The sequence below is a fragment of the Antechinus flavipes genome, chromosome 4, assembly GCF_016432865.1.
Source record: "Antechinus flavipes isolate AdamAnt ecotype Samford, QLD, Australia chromosome 4, AdamAnt_v2, whole genome shotgun sequence".
NCBI lineage: Eukaryota > Metazoa > Chordata > Mammalia > Dasyuromorphia > Dasyuridae > Antechinus > Antechinus flavipes.
Genome location: NC_067401.1, coordinates 482,936,392 through 482,955,853, shown reverse-complemented (window position 1 = coordinate 482,955,853; position 19,462 = coordinate 482,936,392). Strand labels below are relative to the sequence as shown.

General features: G+C 40.7%; 1 protein-coding gene across 1 annotated transcript in view; it reads right to left on the bottom strand.

The window, feature by feature from the left end:
• The window catches only part of TGFBR3 (transforming growth factor beta receptor 3), a 219,106-nt gene that overhangs the window by 120,166 nt on the left and 79,478 nt on the right, over positions 1-19,462 (bottom strand). The window contains exon 3 of the mRNA XM_052000008.1: positions 11,441-11,625. Coding sequence (XP_051855968.1) covers positions 11,441-11,625 — 185 coding nt within the window. The remainder of the gene's footprint in view (positions 1-11,440; positions 11,626-19,462) is intronic.

The following is a 19,462-nucleotide window of genomic DNA, read 5'->3' as shown; positions in this document are numbered from 1 at the left end:
ACGATGAAATGTTTGAGGCTGAATTTGAAATAGGGTCTTGCTTACTCTAGGCCAAGTTGTCTCCACTAAGCTATCTAGTTGTCCCCTCTATGTAGGGAATGGATTAAGGATATTTATGAGTAATAAATAAAATTTGTGAGTAATAAACTTTATTTTTTGGTTATATATTTATATAAACTTTTTAAATACACATTTCTTTATGAATCACATTGGGAGAGAAAAATCAGAATTAGGGATATTTATGAGAAATAAAGAAGAAAAAAATTATCAAGACCAACATTATGGAAGAGAAAGAGTTTACTATGAGGTCAGGGGAACCGAGTTCAAATTCCAGTCTCCTATTTGTCTGTTTGGCAGGAAAACATTCCCCCCTCTTTGACCTCCGAGATCCCCATCTAACTTTATAATTCTATAACCACAGTCAAGCCAAGATAACAGGAAAACATAGAGTTAGAACAGTGAGACCTTTGGACCCTGCATGGGCCAAGTAGCATATGTACAGTGGAGCAGAACCGGCAAGCCAGCCATCTGGGATACGGATTTGCACATACTCTTTCTGTCTATACTGTTGCCAAAAAAAAAAAAATCTTAAAATCAAAAACGTACATTCTCATCTGTGAATGATGCCTTAAGGGATATATAACACAGCCAACCATACAATGAAAAAAAAAAAAAAATGCATCAGGATGGTTACTACGGCAACGCTATGAAAGGACTGTCTCCATACAGGCAAAATGCCCTTTTGGTGGAAACATTTTGGTGCAGGGCAATGGGGGCCAAGGCCATCTTGCACTCCAGCCAGGAAGAGGGGGCGGGGATGGGGAAATGATACAAGATGCTTTTTTCAACTCGACTGTCAACTCTTAGACAGCAGAGAACATAAAACAGTCTTGCTTTGTGTTGCAATGGAGCCTTTCATTGCAGAAGGGCAAAGGTCAACCATCTCCATATCATTCTGATAGAAAGATGATGTTCTTCTCTAAACGGGGAGTCCCTCTAACACCACACGGGGGCCCCGGGCCGGGCGGCCGCAGCTGGCCCCGGTCTCGCCCCACACTACGACCTTGTTAATGTGCCTTTCCACCGTTTCTCAAAACTCCAAAGCTGGCTCTTTAGCAAACAATAATTTAGTCATCCAGTTGTGGTTGGAGATTGGAAATTTCCTCTTAAACATGCTTTCCTTAAGTCTAAGTTGGGTCAATTCTATTTGACCTGTGTTGCCTTCACACTCAACCCCCCTCCCAAAAAATACTTTCAAGACACTTCAAAAAACTGGCTAATTTCCTTGCCATTGCAGTTTATGCTGAAAATTCTTATAGGCTGTGGCTTCTTGACCACACTATGGATGTCTGAGAAAACTAGAGGGAAAAGTCCATGAACAAGCCTAAGATTTCTCTCTTGTACCTTCAGTTATTCACTATGAGTTGGGGAGTTGAAGTTTGGGGCAAATAGGTGGTTCAGAGGATAGAGTGTAAGGTCTGGAACCAGGGGAGTTGTGTTTAAAGCCGACCTTCATGGGACCCCAGGGTACTTAACCCTTTTTGCCTCAGTTTCCTCATCTAACACATGAGCTAGAGAAGGAAGGGGAAACTATTCAAGTATCTTTGCCAGAAAATCCCCAATGGGGTCACAAAGAATCAAACATGGCTGAAAACAATTGAGTAACAAGTCCCTCTTAGGAGGGACTGTGGCAGAATGGACAGAATGTTATACCTGCAGTTAAGAAAATGAAAGGTTCGGGACAGGTAGATGGTGCAGTGGATAGAGTGCTGGCCCTGAAGTCAAGAAGACCTGAGTTCAAATCCAGCCTCAGACACTTAATATTTCCTAGCTGTGTGACACTGGGAAAGTCACTTAACCCCAACTGCCTCAGCAAAAAAAAAAGAAAATGAGGGGTTCATATGCTTATAATGGCTATCAAACTGTGTCTCATAAAAAAGGGGAAAGGACCCACAAAACTATGAAGAAGGCTGGAAGAGATCTCAGAGCATGTGTAGGAAGCCTTCTTCTCTGTCCTCCTAAACCTTCCTGCCTTTCTTCTTCTGATTTATCCAGTATATTTCTTATTTGTATAGTTTGCAAGCTGCTTTCCTCATTGGACTGAGTCCCATGAGACTAAATTATTTTGTTTAGGTTTTGTTTGTTTTCTTTTTTTTGCCTTTCTGTGTATCCCCATCACTTAGCATTGTGCCGGTATACAGAAGACACTTAATAAATGTATGCTAACTGACTGAATAACCAGTTATTGTGTACTGTTGGCCAGGGCACAGCCTCTTGGGGGTTCAGTTTGCTCAATTAAATGAGAGAGGATGAAATAACCCTAAATAATAGAGTTCAGAGGTAGAAGGGGTCTTCCAAAGTCACTTAATCCCACCAACCCATTTTATAGATGAAAAAACTAGTTCAAAGTGAACTCATTCAAGAAACAGCCTCTGACTTAGCCCAGTTTTCACGGCACATTCTGACGTTTCTTCCTTTTAATTCCTCTGTTCTTATCAAGTCTCCCCATGAAAGCAAGCCAAGGGGAAAAGTTCCCCCCACAAAGTGATCCAATGTCCCAAGTGACAGCCCAGGGAGCTCTGAGGGCCATTCCTGCCCAGGGAACCCATCTTGGAGATGGCTTCATCCCTTCAGCAGGAGATGGACCCAGAGGCTCTCCCGCTGGACCGAGCCACTTCCAGCTCTAATGACAGCCCTGGACCCACAATGAAACAAACAAACCTGGAAATATTTACGTCTGAAATCTGATGTGCAGCAAAGGGAGCGAGTGTCAGAGCAAACTCTACAAATGCAAACACTGGGTATTTATGAAAAAGCAGAATTACCAAACAAACAGAGCATCGCCTAGAGTTTGTTTAAAAGGAAGCTGCCCTGGAAACCATCCCAGCCTGTGAGAGATGGCAGAGCTCAGCGTGGCTGCAGGCGTCCATGGGGAGCGGTTTGGTCTCTTTTATAGAATTCCAGGAGGCACCGTAAGGGAAGGGGGGTCCGCTGGGTCCGAACGTCTCGTGTGGGGAGTGGGAAGGGGACAAGGCAATCCGCTGCAAAGTAATTTATAAACAAAGTACTCCTTCTACCAAAGCAGAGCATCCAATTTGAGTTATAAATAATGTAGAATGGAAGCTCCATGAGGGCAGGCTCTGACTTTTTTTTCTTTTTTCTTTTTCTTTTTCTTCATTTTACTGTTAACTCCTTCAGTTTCCCTATCTATATAATGAGCTGGAGAAGGAAATGGCAAGCCACTCCATTATCTTTGCCAAGAAAATCCTAAATGGCATCACAAAAAGCTAGACATGACTGAAAAACAACAGTTCCTTCACTGGATTCTTAGGGAATATAGTACCTAGTCTCCTAACCATCCTACCATTGCATGGTAGATACTTAAGATAAATTCTTACTCAGTGATGTAGACCACAACATAGCATTTTCACTCGTTCTGCTGTTGGCTTGCATTTTTGTTTTCTGAGATTTTTTTTCTTTCTAGATCTTATTTTTTCTTGTGCAGCAAGATAACCGTATGGATTTAACTTATATTTTAACATGTAGTGGAATGCCTGCCAGCTAGGGTAGGGGAAAGGGGGAGGAGAGGAAAATTTGGAACAGAAGATTTTGCAAGGGTCAATGTTGAAAAATTACCAAAGCATCGTATGTTTTGTAAATAAAAAGCTATAATAAAAAAAATTTTTACTCGGTGAATGCCCATAAACTTCAGCTGATCAATGGAACCAGAAAGAAGATAGATAACTTTAAAAGTTAAAAGAAATAAATTAATAAAGGCAAGAGAGGCAGGAAATTTGATATTAAAGATACTGAAAACACAGTCTTCAAATATGGAGATTAGCATGAAGATTACTGTGAAGTGGGAAGAGAAGAAATAGTTTATACAAGTTGACTTGTTCATATTTCATTCTCAAAGAATAGCACCATAAGGTTAATCTCTTGACTTGAGAGTGAAAACCATCTATCTCACTTTCTCCTCCAGAGCCATTGGAGCCCAGTGGCAAGACCAAAGTCTATGCAGTGGGTGACCTTCATCTTTTTATATCAAGATCTTCTGCAAGTCTTCTTTGTCTGAGCCATCACCATTCAAGGTGCACAAATGTGAACCAAAAAAAAATAATAATAATAATAATAAGCATTTGAGACCCAATGAGGTTAAGGTCAGTAAATTCAATTCAACAAACTTAAAAAGCAACTACAATGTTCTTGGCACGAGGGATGCAAAGATAAAAACATAAAATAATCAATTTTTGTGCTAACAGAGCTTATGTTCTATTGCAGGAGTAGGAAACATCTGGCTCGCAGGCCATAGAAGACCAGCAAAATCATTTGGGCTAGTCCTGCCAAAGCAATTGCAGTTCCAGCCATCCCATTAGGTAGAGGGTGATTTAATTAAATACTTGTCCAAATGCAGCGGCTAATTTTTAAGTTGATAATTTTGTATGGCCGACAAATGATGTCTATAAATATCCAAATGGCCCTTGGCAGAAGAAAAGGTTCTCCACCCCTGTTCTATTGGTATGAAACACTAATAGGGTTACCTGAAATTAACTTTAAGGCAGTCAAACTTTTCATCTGCACTAATGTTTTGGAACATCTTTATTCACTGTAGATATATTTCATCTGCTCTCATGTGTCCAAGCTGTTTCCCCCCACAGACTGTAAGTTCCTCAAGGGCAGGAGCAGATTCATTTTTGCCCTTGGCACAATGCCTAGAATGTAAGAAGTGTGTAAGAAATGCTTACTTATTTTTGCTCAGGGGAAGAAAACAAAATAACTGAGACACAAAAAAGGGAAATCAGAGCAGAGGCTGCCCCAAGCAACCATGAAGGACCGAAATAGAAGGGGTTCCCCTGTGGGACAGCAGCATTCTGAGCTCTGAACTAAATGATTCAGTTTCACATCTGCATGGAACTTTGGGGTGCTTTGGATGGGGTTATTTGTTCCTAGTGAGGAAAATGGGTACAGAGGGAGTACACTGAACTAATAGGACAGGCTTAACTTTACAAGGAGATGGCTGATGCTGGAAAAGTCCCTGACCTTCAGCTGGACTGAGTGATTTCCAAGGTGCCTTTTGGGAGAGGGAAAGATAAAAGAGGAGGGAGCTCTTTGTGCCTCCCATACAAACGTATGCTATTTTTATACACCAACACCCTTTCCGTGAATGATTCTGCTGACTTTCATTTTAGAAAAAATGACTAAATGAGAACTTTTCCCTAGTCACCAATCTGGATACAGAAATAAAAATCAAACAACCCTTGACCCCAAGGAGCTAATTTTCTTTCAGAGAACTACACATAAAAGAGATGCAAGGAAATAAGGAGGACCATGACATCAGAGCCTATCTTCCCCCTTCTTTCCTCCATTCCTAGAGCAAAGGTCAGATATTGTATTGGTATCAAGCATTGCTCTCTGAGTTTCAAAACAAATGGATGGATTGTTAACATCTATAGATATAAGATAGGAGAAAAGAAAGAGGGAGAGAGTGAAATTGAGAAAGAAGAAAGGAAGAAAGGAAAAAGGAAATGTCACTTTTAAAAACTTTCAATATTTAGAGCTTAATAATGCTGATTAATTGACTGGCTAATCTACAAACAATTTTCAAAATAATCAATTCCATTTCCTGCCTGGATCAATAATGGTTTATTCATAAAAGAACACCACAAAACCACAAAATGGTCTTTGGAATTTCCATCAATTATGTGGCTCAGCAATTCAATAGAGAAACAAACTAATATCTTATTAATATATATAATAATATGTAAACACACATACATATGGGGGGGAGGAAGGTAGAGACAGAGAGACATAATCCATAAAGGGATCCATTATCCATAAAAGAACAACACAAGAACACAAAGAAGACAACTAAAAGTCCAGAAAAGTTGGGGGAAGGGGAGGTAGTACTGCTCAAAGTAGAGAGGGCCAAGGCAAATTTTATGGATTCAATAGCATTTTGGCAGACTTGATGAATTTTGAAAACTATTTGCAAGGCTGCAATGATATTATATTTCTATGTTCACATATACAGGAAGTAAAAGATATTTAATACTATTTTTTGACTCTTGTACTAGGATTCTAAGTATCCATCCCCCATCTGGAAATAAACTTTTTTTTTCATTCTCTCACTCCCTTCTGGCATCTTTGCCTACACAATTTCTCTGTCTCTCTCCGTCTCTGTCACTTTATCTGTCTCTGTTTCTTTCTCTCTCTTTTTTCTCCATGTCTGTCTCTTTCTCTCTCTCTCTCTCTCTCTCTCTCTCTCTCTGTCTCTGTCTCTGTCTCTCTCTCTCTGTGTCTCTCTCTCTCTCTCTCTCTCTCTCTCTCTCTCTCTCTCTCTCTCTCTCTCTCTCTCTCTTTCCCCTCTTTCTCTGTCTCCCTCTCTGTCTCTCCTTGTCTCTGTCTCTCTCTCCCCCCCACATGCATGTGTGTGTGTATTTGTAAAAAATAATCTTTTGTGTCTCTCCTGGACGGCTGAGTCACAGAACTGATGGGAATTCCAAAGGTCACTTGGTATATTGTCTCAATTACAAAAGTGATGGACCACAGCCATTCACTTCTTATAGGTCCTCAGGGAAGGAAATTTCCCAATTTTCTTCGGTAGCTCATTACCATAAATGCGAACCATTCCTAGTGTCTAACTCAATTTTTAAACATACATATTCCAAAATACTAGAAAAAGCCTCCCTGCTGACCTTGTTTTGAACAATAGGTTTAATCAAACCTACCTTGAGGAAATCTCATTACTTTCCCCATCTGACTGGTCCTTTCCAACCCTTTCTCCACAGAAGTCATTACTTGACTAATTTTGTCTCTCTCACACTCACACTTACATATACACTCACAAACACTCATACTTGCACTCATTCACACTCATACACACACACACACACACACACACACACACAACCAACTTTCTATCTCTTGTCTGGCCCCTGCTTTACACTCTCACAGACGCCACGTAATCTTTCCTAATTTCAAACAGCAGCCTCCGAATTAGCCTCTCATCTCCAGCCTTTCCAGTTTCCTCCTCCAATCAATCCTTTACACAAGGGCCAAAATCACCTTCTTAGTACCCAGGAGTGTGGCAGGACAGGCAAGTTCCTCCCTCAGGTTCCTACTTTAAGCAGGCTCTTAATAAGTGTTAATTGAATAAATGAATGAATGATGATCTCCCTTCCCTTAAACTGTAAGCTCTTAGAGAGTAGGAACCATCTTTGTATCCCCAGTACTTAGCACAGCGCCTGGCACACAGTGAGAGCTTAATATATGCTTACCGAGCGATAAGCTAGACTGGGATAGAGAGATCTGGATTCAAATTCTTCTTCAAGCACTTTCCAGTTCTGGGACAACCAAGTAACAACTTTAGTTGAGCTGATGTTTCCTTGGTTTCTTCATCTAATGGAAATATTTATTGTATCGCTTTCCTCCCAATTCTGATGTGAGGATCACATGAGAGAAAGTGAGTCAAGTGCTTTGAAAACTCAAATCCTTATATAAAGGTCAGTTATTATTGTTATCAGGTCACTCTCCTGCTCACAAATTCCCTACGGCTCCCTATGACCTCTAGATTAAAATACAGATTCCTAAATGCGGCTTTTTAAGTCCTCCATCTCCAGCTTTTCCAGTTTCCTCCTCCAATCAATCTTTTACACAAGGGCCAAAATCACCTTCTTAGTACACAGGAGCTGTAGCAGGGCAGACAAGTTCCTCCCTCAGGTGCCTACTTTAATAAGTGTTAACTGAATAAATGAATGAATGATGATCTCCCATTATTTTTTATTTTTATTTTATTTTTAAAAATCCAAAATAACCAAAAAAAAAAAGGAAAATAAAACAAAACAAAACATTGTTGCGTTCCCAGCCAGGAGGATTCAAATATATATAACAATAAATTACCAGTTCAAGAAAAAATATATAATAGCAGAAGAAATTATATTCATGAGTGTCCCTCTTTTCTTTACTTCCTTGTAGGTCATTCGTTTGTTCTCTGCTACACTTTTTTTTTTAAACCTCCAATTACTTTTTTCAGATTTATTTCACATTATTACTCCCCCTGACAACTTGGACACTAAATGATTTCCTTCCTCCCTCATTCCAGGAATCCTGATCTGCCTCACAGGTTCCCCTCAGGACCACCTTCTTTACACAGACTTCCCTGATTGCAATACCTAAAAACACTTGTTCCCTCTTCAAATATTCCTATTTTCCTCTGGATGATTTTCTCATTTATCTCCACTTATTTTTAAAATACGTATCTATATCATACATCTGAGCCTATGCAAATACACACACAAATATAATTGGACAGTTGGAAGGAGTTTGGACTTGGGAGTTAGGACTCAAGCTCTTGTGTAACCCTGGGCAAACCATTAACCTCTCAGCCTCAGTCTCTTTATCTGTATAATGGGAATCATAATAGCACCTACTGCATTGAGTAGGAAAGAGGATCCATAGAGATAAACCATGTAATTTAGCCATAGATAAAACCCTTGTTGTTGTTGTTGTTGTTAGCTCAAGGGCAGTTAGGTGGCGCCATCATGCTCACAGCACTGGGAGTCAGGAAGCCTTTAGGGGTTCAAGTTCAGCCTCAGACACTTAACTAGCTGTGGGACTTAATCCTGCCTGCCTCAGTTTCCTAATCTGTAAAATGAGCTGAAAAAGGCAAGGGCAAACCGCTCCAGCATCTTTGCCAGGAACATCCAAACGGAGCCATGAAGCGTGAAGGCAACTGAACAACTCCATTATTACAAACTCCCGGGAGACTGACCTGCTGATTTTTGTCCTTCTATTTCTAGAATCCAGCCCAAAGAAAGCTTAAGAGGTGCTTAATTAAACTAAATAAGAGGTGCTCGATTAAACCAAATAAAGCCGTATGCAGCGGCCTATCTCAGTATAGTAAGATAAACACCAGAATGGGCAAACACTCCCATCCTTTCCTGAAATGTTTTTCTTTTACTACAGCAATTGATCTGAATCTATTTTCAGAGTAAACACAAGCCCTGCTCCATTTAACACCAATTCTGCCAGACCTTGGCTCCGTGAGCAGGGACAATTGTTTCTTAATCTCTCCGAAGGAAACATCTATAAAGAAGCCATTATTGGGTGTCTTCCAGCATTCCCCAAGAGCTGTATTTCCTTACCTCTCCTTCCCCTGCACGTTCTCTCCTCCCCCTGAAAGTGGAGAATGAAAGATGTGTTTCTAGGATAAAGGAATGGGAGCTTCCATATTTATTTGTAGCTGCAGCTGTGGAATGCCCCCAAAAGAATCAGGAGGAGTAATTTACAACATATTGGAGCGGCCTAAATGGTCCTATTTCGAAAACAGTCAGCTCTGCACACTCTTTTCAAGATTAAAATCTGTTTCCTCTTTGCTCTCTCCTCCCCAACTTCCCATTCCTGCCTAAAGGGGAGGAGGAGGAGAAGGAGGAGGAAGGAAGAAAAGGAGGAGGAAGAAGGCATATGTGACACTAAATAAATGGTTTGGCAAATTGTCCAGATCTGACGAGAAGAAAGGTCAGCAAGAAATAGCTTTCCTAACCATTTCCTACTGTGCCCTGGGTAGTACAGTGGAGAGAGTGCCAGGCCTAGAATCAGGAAGACCAGAGTTCAAATCCAGTCCCAGACACTTAGCTATGTGACCTTGGACAAGTCACTTTACCCTGTCTACCTCAGTTTCCTCATCTGTCAAATGAACTGGAGAAGCAAATGGAAAACCACTCCAGTGGCTTTGCCAAAAAAAACCCTAAATGGGATCATGAGGAATGGGACACGACTGAACAACCACAAAATGTGAGCGTGTCTAATGTGGCTTCTTTTACTCTAGAAGAAGTGATAACATTTCAGACACATCTGATGAAGCATTTAAACCACAGAGGAGCACTGTACTTAGCACACAGTAGGTGCTTAATAAATGTTCATTGACAGACTGATGGATTGAAGAAGAAATAGACTGGCTCAAACATTTCTTTCAATAATTAGCTTTCCTAATCCCCACCACTCCCTTCTAAAACTAATAGCAAACATTTATGAACCCCTTGCTGGGTGCCAAGGACTGTGTTAAGCTCATTAGAATTATCTCATTTGATTCTCAAAGCAACCCTGGGTGGTAAGTGCTAATATTAGCCCCATCTACATTATTCCCCATATTGAAAAGTTAAATGACATCTAGTAAGTTTTTGAGGAAGGATCTGAATTCAGATCTTCCTACTTTTAAGTCCACTGCTCAATCTACTGTACCATCTTCCTGCCCGGTGTTGTCTCTTTCATTTGAAGCTAAGTTCCTTGAGGGCAAAGACTGCTTCACTTTGTTCTTTTTATCTCCAGCATTTACTATATGGTGCCCAGCATACAGCAAGCATTTAATAGATGCTTATTGGAGACTATTGGATAAGGAAACCCATTCTGTCAAATATATTGACTAATTCACCCTAATCTATATCATATCAGTGGGGGGTTCTTAAACTGGGTTCCATAGACCAGGTATGCAGATAGAATGAAAGTGGTTCATGAGCTTAGATTGGGGGAAAGGAAAGGGACAAGGATCACATCTTTATTTTTACTAGCCAAATTTAGTATTTCCTTCCAGTATAAATTAAATATATATACATATACACACACACATATATATATGTAATTCTAAAAAGAGGTTTATATTTTTCACCATCACTGTCAAAGAGTCTGATAACCACAAAAATACAGGAACCCCTCATCTATCCAGAGAGGATGCAGCACAAAAGACAGAATGTCTTGCTTGGCTTAAGGATGAGCTAGAGTTGAATCTCACCTTTGACATTAGCTATGTGACCTTCCAAAAGTCACTTGACCTTCCTAAAATGATGATACTTGAGATTGGCTTGATAATGACAATCAACTAGTCAATCACCCAGCAATCATTAAGCACTAGTGTTCCAGGTACTAATCCCCTGTGCTTGCAACCCCTAGGTAGGCCCTGTATGAAGAATGAAATAACCCCCATTCTCAAGGCTCTTACTCTCTAACAGAGGAGACAAATGTATACATATAAACATTGACAGAATAAAATGACAAAATGAGATAATACAGGAAACACTTTACAACTTTTAAGAGTCACATAAATGTCAGTTATTATTGTTATTATTATGATTATAACTGACGGCCAATTCTTCTGAAAGATGAACTTCTAAAGAAAAAAAATCTTTCAGACACTGGAATAGTTTCAAGTAATCACCAAAGAGGATTCTCTGAAGTTCAATGAGCCTCTAAGGAATTCCCTTTTTGAAATACTTCTTTATTTTTCTAGCACCCTCTTCCTCAGGTCAGAACACAATTCCCCTTAAAGAACTTCTCATTCATATCTAAGTAACCTTGATTTAGTACAGTACTGGAAGGAGACCCTCTAGTTTAAAAAAAAAAAAAAGTGTGTTGGCTAATGAACGCACAGTGAAGACATCCACCCTACCTCTCTCTCAGGCTGGCCAGGTCCTTCATCAGGATTCCGGAGATTCAGGACATGTACCTCCTGAGGAAGACTGGTTGTGCCCCGGCTCGCACAGCCGGACAAGGCAGTGAAACTCTCCAACAGAGCTTGGACAGGGTGTGAGGAGTTGACAGGGGAGAGGACACATTCTGTCGGAGGCACAGGACCTGTGGAGAGGCAGGGACAAATCATACACATTCAGCTCAGAAAGATCAGAACTCCTCCAAACTCAGAAAAACATGCATCCTCTTAGGATGAAGAATCTGCTTTTGGGTCCTCTAGCCACTGCCAACTTAGCTTGGCCAGAGGATGACAATGGGTGGTTAGTATTTCCAACATAAAGAGAGAATAACTAAACTATTTTTCTAAGAAACCAATATGTTTCATTTCTTTTGAATGATTTTTTTTATCCGCCTTTTGGCTCATAATACTACATAAAATTCCTCTGGGCAAGAACACTCCACATTTGACATTTGTACAGGTCTCCTCCCAAATATCAAAAGAACTTCTCCCCTCCTCCCTCCAGAATGGATATTTAAAAAAAAAAAAACCTCCTAGAAACAAATATATTTATTCACTGATTTACATAATACATTCAAATTCACTCATTAATTTGGCAAATATTGATTAAGTGCTGAATTAAGTTCAAGTTCCACCAGTTCCCATAAAACATATTTTAAAAATCATTAAAGGAGGTCTCCAGCCTATTGGGGACTGTCTCTACAGGAGAGGAACAGAATAAAAATAAGGATCGCACAAGTGTGGATGGGCAGGGATCAATACCAAAGTTTCTTAAACTGTAGGTCACAACCTCATGTGGGGTCATGTAACTGAATGTGGCGGTCATGAAAAATTTGGCAACAGTAAAAGGTCTCAAATATTCCAACAAGATTTAATTTTTTATGTAAAGTAACAAGCATATCCATCTCATTAGTATGCTTTCAATTTTAATAAATGACAAAATAATATGTATATCAAAGAATTGTTTTAAAATAAATTTCTTCAGGATCCATTATCAGTAATTTAAGTTGTTATTAGCAGTAATTAGTTTGTAATTTGTATTTATAAGTATCAGGAATTTGATTTATATACCTATTTTATAAACCTATATACCCAGGGTCACATAAAAATCTCTCAGGCAAAAATGGGTTGTGAATGGGAAAAGTTTAAGGAGCTCTGATTTACACCAATGGAAGGAGGTACCCAAATCCACATGGAAGAGATAATAAGTCTCCTACAGAACTGATTATCCTGGGACCCTCCTTCACTGGAGCTCCCTCTTATGACCACCATTTGAGAAAGAACTCCAGCTTTCCCTCTTGCTTGAGCTCTCTGCCCTAAATCTTCCTTCTTACCCACAACCCCTATAGATGCCCTTCCTCATTCACAACGTTCTCAAATATACTGTCTTCCCTCATTAGACTTCAAACACCTTGAGAACCATCTTGTTTGATTCTATTTATATCTACCAAGAGCTTCACAAGATGCTGAGGACATTGTAAGCATTTTTAAAAGCCTATTAACAGACTGACCTCTGGCCCATGTGGATGAGGTTTTTATTGAGTATCTTTGTTATTCGGTTATTTCAGTCACCACCAACTCTTCATGACCCCATTTGGGATTTTCGTAGCAAAGATCCTGAAGTGGATGGCCATTTCCTTCTCCAGCCCATTTTACAGATGAGGAAACTTTGGCAGACAGGGAGAAGTGACTTGTCCAGGATCACACAGCTAGGAAACGAACCACTTCACCATCTAGCTGCCTTATTTGTTTTTTGTTTTTTTCACAGCAACATTCAAAGTCTATCTACAGAATTCCTTGGTCAAAGGATCACCCGTGCTGGCTACCTCTTCACAATATCCAAGAGATACACGCAGAAAATGCCCACTTTGAGGTCCTGAGACTGAATCATGGCTTTGCTATGTAAAAAAAATCCTCCCTCTAATTGATGTGAGAGATTCTCCCATACTTCTTTCTCATTCCATCCAGCTCCAGTCTCTTTTTTCACTATGTTTGCCTCATTGAATGGCAAGAAAGGCATCAATATCTGTCTATGTGGTTATGGATGTGTTTTGGTTGCTGTTAACTGGGAGGATGGAGTTTGCAGAGCTGAGGCTTTATCCATGATGGGGGTTCCCTGGATAGAAGCTCCCTCCAATGAAGAGGGACAATTCATCTGGAGCTGATGAATTGGAACTGATGGCCAATGTGACCTTGGGCAAGGTCCAAAGTTAACCTCTCTTTTCTTCTTGTAAGATGATGGAAACTGAGTGTGGATCATAACATGTATTTTGACTTTTTTGTTGTTTGCTTGCATTTTGTTTTCTTTTTCATTTTCCCCCTTTTTGATCTGATTTTTCTTGTGCAGATGATAATTGTGGAAATACATGTAGAAGAATTGCACATGATTAACATATATTGGATTACTTGCCATCTGAGGGAGAGGGTGGGGGAGAGGATGGAAAAAATTTGGAACACAAGTTTTTGCAAGGGTGAGTGTTGAAAATTATCTATGCATGTGCTTTGAAAATAAAAAGCTTTAATAATAAAAAGATGATGTGTTAAACTAGATAGGTTCCAAAAACATTTCATCCTCTTGATGTTGCCCTCACAGCACAAAGGCAACACAGATTTGGGCCAGCACCAACCCACTGTCCCAAAGCCATAAGCAGACGCAGCATTTGTCAAATCTCTTTCAGAGCTACCAAAATTATCTACCCCAATAGCAGCTATCTGGTTTATGCCATGAGGCGAATGACTTTTTCCAGCACTCAGAGGCACCCTGTGTCATGCTGGGAGACAGTGCGAGGTGGCGAGAAAGGGAAAATGGCAGCAAGAGCCTGTATGGCACAGTTAGTCTTGATCCAGCAAGTCACTAAAACAAGGCAAACATTTCCCGCACAGCTCCTTTGCCAGGGCTCATGGGAGGTCTTGTATGTCTAACATTGGAGGGCTTGAGAGCAAAGTTTCCCCCATGCAGTTCTAGTGTCTCCATGGTGTTGTTGGGATGTCTGTGCTGAGCTGTGCATTTTCATCTTAATGTCATAAATTTGTCATGATCCTATGCATGCTAAATAAACCACTCAAAGCACAGCCAAAAATGTTTTACAGCTTGGATAGCCGCTTATCAGAACAAAATCTAGACAGAGATCTATAATTTACATTGACCTAACTAGTCCCTCACCAATGCCTCACTCCTTCTTCCCCCATCCCTGGCAAATAAATGGAAATAGGGCAAAAGAAAAAAAGGAAAGAAGGAAAGGAAGGGAAGAAAGGAAGGAAGGAAGGAAGGAAGGAAGGAAGGAAGGAAGGAAGGAAGGAAGGAAGGAAGGAAGGAAGGAAGGAAGGAAGGAAGGAAGGAAGGAAGGAAGAAAGAAAGAAAGAAAGAAAAGAAAAGAAAGAAAGAAAGAAAGAAAGAAAGAAAGAAAGAAAGAAAGAAAGAAAGAGAGGAAGGAAGGAAGGAAGGAAAAAAGAAGAGAGAAAGAAAGAAAGAAAGAAAAAATAGAGAGAGGGAGGGAGGCAAGGAAGGAAGGAAGAAGGAAGGAAGGTAGGAAGGAAGGTAGGAAGGAAGATGATAGATAAGTGGGGTGAATAGATGGATGGATAGGTAGATGAATGAATGAAGAGATGCATAGACAGGCAGATAAATGGAAAGAAAGAAATATGGATGGATGGATGAATAGGCAGATGGATGAATAGATGCATAGACAGGTAGGGAAAGGAAAAAAGAAAGGAAAAAGGAAAGGAAAAAGGAAAGGAAAAAGGAAAGGAAAAAGGAAAGGAAAAAGGAAAGGAAAAAGGAAAGGAAAAAGGAAAGGAAAAAGGAAAGGAAAAAGGAAAGGAAAAAGAAAGGAAAAAGGAAAGGAAGGAAAGGAAAGGAAAGGAAAGGAAAGGAAAAGGAAAGGAAAGGAAAGGAAAGGAAAGGAAAGGAAAGGAAAGAAGGAAAAGGAAAGGAAAGGAAAGGAAAGGAAAAAGGAAAGGAAAAGGAAAGGAAAGGAAAGGAAAGGAAAGGAAAGGAAAGGAAAGGAAAGGAAAGGAAAGGAAAGGAAAGGAAAGGAAGAATAGATAAACAGAAAGACAGATAGATAGATGTAACAAGTCCACAGTTAAGAATATGCAATTTGGCCAGTCACATGGCCAATCCATTAGAAGCAGGACTTGAATCCAGGTCTCTATCCACACTACCCACAATGGCCTCAGCAGATTTTACAAAAGAACTAGAGCAGCCTCTCCCAGTTTTTCCAGGCTGCCTTGGGATCTCTGCCTGGTCACCTAGAATACACTGCTGCTCTTCTTATTGCCCCAGCTGCTGTCCAGTGCTAGAGGTCTTTCTCTGCTCATTCTTTCCCCATTTCTCTGTGGGTTCCCATGCTTTTCTCCCAGCTCTGCCCTCGCTCTCCTTACCATCCCCATCACTTATATCAAATCTTCAATTCGGAGAAGAGAAATGATCCTGAAATGAGGGAGATGGCACTTGTGGTTGCTGAGCAACCAGACCCACGGGGCTCCCCCCACCCTCGAAAGCTATCGAAGGCAGGAAACACACTTGTTTTTCTCCCCTTTCCTGAATACGACACATTGCCCTACACCTCTCCAAGTGGTATTTAAAATACTGCATTTTCCCACCCCCCCAAACACACACACACACACACACACACAAACACACACACACACGCACGCACACATCCTGCCCTCAACCTCATCCTGTCTACTTTTGCGTTGCCTTAGAACAGTCCCCTGCTTCAGAACAACCTCCACTTCTCCTGTAACCACATCCTGGTCCTCGTTACTCTTTGAACCCCCTCCTGCCTCTGGCCTCCACCTCATAATGATGGCCCTAAATTTGGCCAAGAAGTTCTGGAACAGGAGCCCCAATTTTTTTTTCCATAGAATACTTCAGCAGTCTTAGAGAAGTCAATGGACCTTTTTCTCAGGATCATGTTATTAAGTACATACTTGAAAATGCATAGAATTAAGAAGGAAACCAATGCTATTCAAATAAAGTTGTAGTTTTTCCCATTCAAGTTCTCAAGCCCCCTGAAATCCATCCCCCGACCTCATGGATCAACACCTGGTCTAGAGGCAGGTCCATTTCTTTATTCTATAAACAGCAATGTTCACTCCAGAACCCTTTCACAGCATGGCAGGAAATCTCCTTATTTTTACCAGCAAGGGTTTGGCCCGTCACTAATCAAGCAAGCTCAGGAACTAGGAACTCTCAGGTCCCAAGTCTGCTGGGGTGAGCACCTCGTTACCCGAGAGGGCACAAAAGCATCTGGACCGACCACTGTCCAACTTTGTGGCCCCCACACGTAAGCTTGGGAGGCTCTGGCTTCTGGAGCCCAGCCTCCTCCTCCCTTCACGCCTTCCTCATTGTAGGCAGCAGACCCTGATGGAGTTCTTCTGAGGAATCAGAATTGCAGAGCTGAAGGACCTTCTCCTTCCTCTCCATCCCAAGAGAACCTTGGGCACCACCTTGCCTGAGGACCCGCCAACTCCCAGAGCGGCCCTACATTTTTGGAGAGCTCTCATTATTGGGAAGTTTTTCTTGACCAGAAGCCAAAATCGGCCTGTTTCCAAAGTCCACCCATTGCTCCCGGTTCTGTTCTCTGGGGCCAAACAGGATACAGCTAATCTCTCCGGACCATGGTCAGTACTGTCAATAAGCAAGTATTAGTACCTATGAGCCAGATGCTGTAAAGTTTTGGGGATACAAAGAAAGGCAAATAAGAGTCCCTGCTCTCTCAAGGAGAAACATACATGGACAATTATGTACAAATACAATCAATTAACCAATCAATTAAGGACCTACTATGTGCCAGGCACTGTGTAAAGTTCTGGGGATACAAAGAAAGGCAAACAAGAGTCACTGCTCTCTCAAGGAGAAACACACATGGACAATTATGTACAAATACAATCAATTAATATTAAGGACCTACTATGTGCCAGACACTGTGAAAATGCTGGACACACAAAGGCAAAAAAAGTCCCAGCCTTTTCTCCAGGCTAAACTGCCCTGGTTCCATCAATCCATCTTCATTTGGGGTGGATTCAATGACCTGTTTTCTTGGATCTCCTCTTCTGACACGCCTCTATCAATGTCCTAATTAAAATGTGAACCAAACTTCAAATGTGGCCTGGCCAGGACAGACTACACAACTGCCAACCCCTTATAAATGACTTGAGTGATAGCGGGAATAATGACAGTGTTTATATGGTGCCTTAAACTTTCCAAAGCACCTTATAACATATATATAATTATTTTATTCTCACAAGAACCCTGGGAGGTGGATGCCATTGTCATCTCCATTTTTACAGATGAGAAACTGAGGTACATCAGGATTAAATCAATCTCCAGAAAGTCAGACAACTTATAAGTATTTTAAGAGAAAATCTCAACCCTTCCCTTTCTGCCTCAGATAGACAGCACTGTATGCACTAAAGGGTCAGCCTAGCCAACTCATCCCAATGAATCTGCTGCTTTTTCTGTTAAATGAGTGGGTTGAACTAGAACACCTGAAGGTCCCTTTCATTTTACCTTGATGATCTCTCTAATTCTATAATCTTATGAAGTCATTTTTTATCTTTTTCATTTTCTTCTAGAGATTTGACTTTTTGTGCGAAATCTCCCTCTTCTTAATGTTCTGATTCATAAAAGTCAATTAGATCCAGCCTGTGTTATCAGATGTGAAATTCACCCCAAAAAACCATATTTTTGCTTTTCTCAGTATTTCCCAATGCTATTTATTCCCCAGCTAAAATCCCATCTTTCCCACTAAGTTTTTCCTAGTCCCTCTAAATTCTCTCTTATTATTTTCTATTCACGCTGTATATAGTTTCTTTGTACATATTTATTTGTACGTTGTCAACCCCATTAGATTGTAAGATTCTTGAACACAAGAATTGTCTTTTGCCTCTTTTCGTATCCACAACACTTAGTACAGGTCCTGGCACATAATAAATACTTCATAGAAGTTGGGTTTTTTATTGATAGCACAGTGCTTAGCAAACAGTAAGAACTTAATAGATGCTTATTGTATACTGATTATAAATTTTACTCTCCCAGTCTTTCTGGTTTCACCTTGCCAGAAGTTGATATTGATAGCACAATGCTTAGCAAACAGTAAGAACTTAATCGATGCTTACAGTTTATTGATTGTAAATCCTACTCTCCCACTCTTTCTGGTTTCACGGTGCCATAAGGAGACTTCCCTTTAGCCTACCCTCCCCACAAATGCAAGCAAGGAAATATAAAAAAGGCCTCTGCCTTTTGTTCCGGCCTTTTAGATCCAAAGCAGGCTTCCAACCTCAGCCAGGAGCACCGCCCATTTCTTAGGACTGATTACAGACCAGCCCTGAGCCTGGAGAAAATACAGGAGATTTTTTTTTTTTTTGGGGGGGGGAGGCAGGGGGATATTAATGTCATTGCTGCCCACTCTTTAAACCTAATCCTTCCTACAAGGAGAGATTAATATCCCACCTCTTGCAAGAGAATAAAATCATCTGGGGGAGGACCACTGTCCAATGAGAGGCAGAGCATTAAGTAATTTTCAGATTCGATAAATATGATCCTTAAACGTTCTGAATACAGATGCATGACAAGCTAATACAAACATCTGGTACCTATTCTGCCTAATTTTCAGCCCTCTGATTTCCCCTATTACCCAAGATACTAATTAGGAACGTGTGTTCAGCTATAATAAATGTAATCATAAGGCGAGGGAGGAAGGGGGGTAATCGTATAGCTTGGGACCAGCCCATAACAGTGGGGGATTTCATTCGAACAACAACATTGGCTAATATAGTTTCTCTTATGGCCCCAGAGGGAATTCTGCAATGCTGTCAGCTGCAAAGAGGGACAAACTCCCACAGACTGTGGGATTCAGCCCCTGCTTTTAAGCTGAAAATCCCTCCGGCCCCCTTGGGATGATGGAATCTACTCCGACACGGACCCCACGGTTTCTCATCCTACAACACAATCTAACTTAATTGGCTTTTATGAGT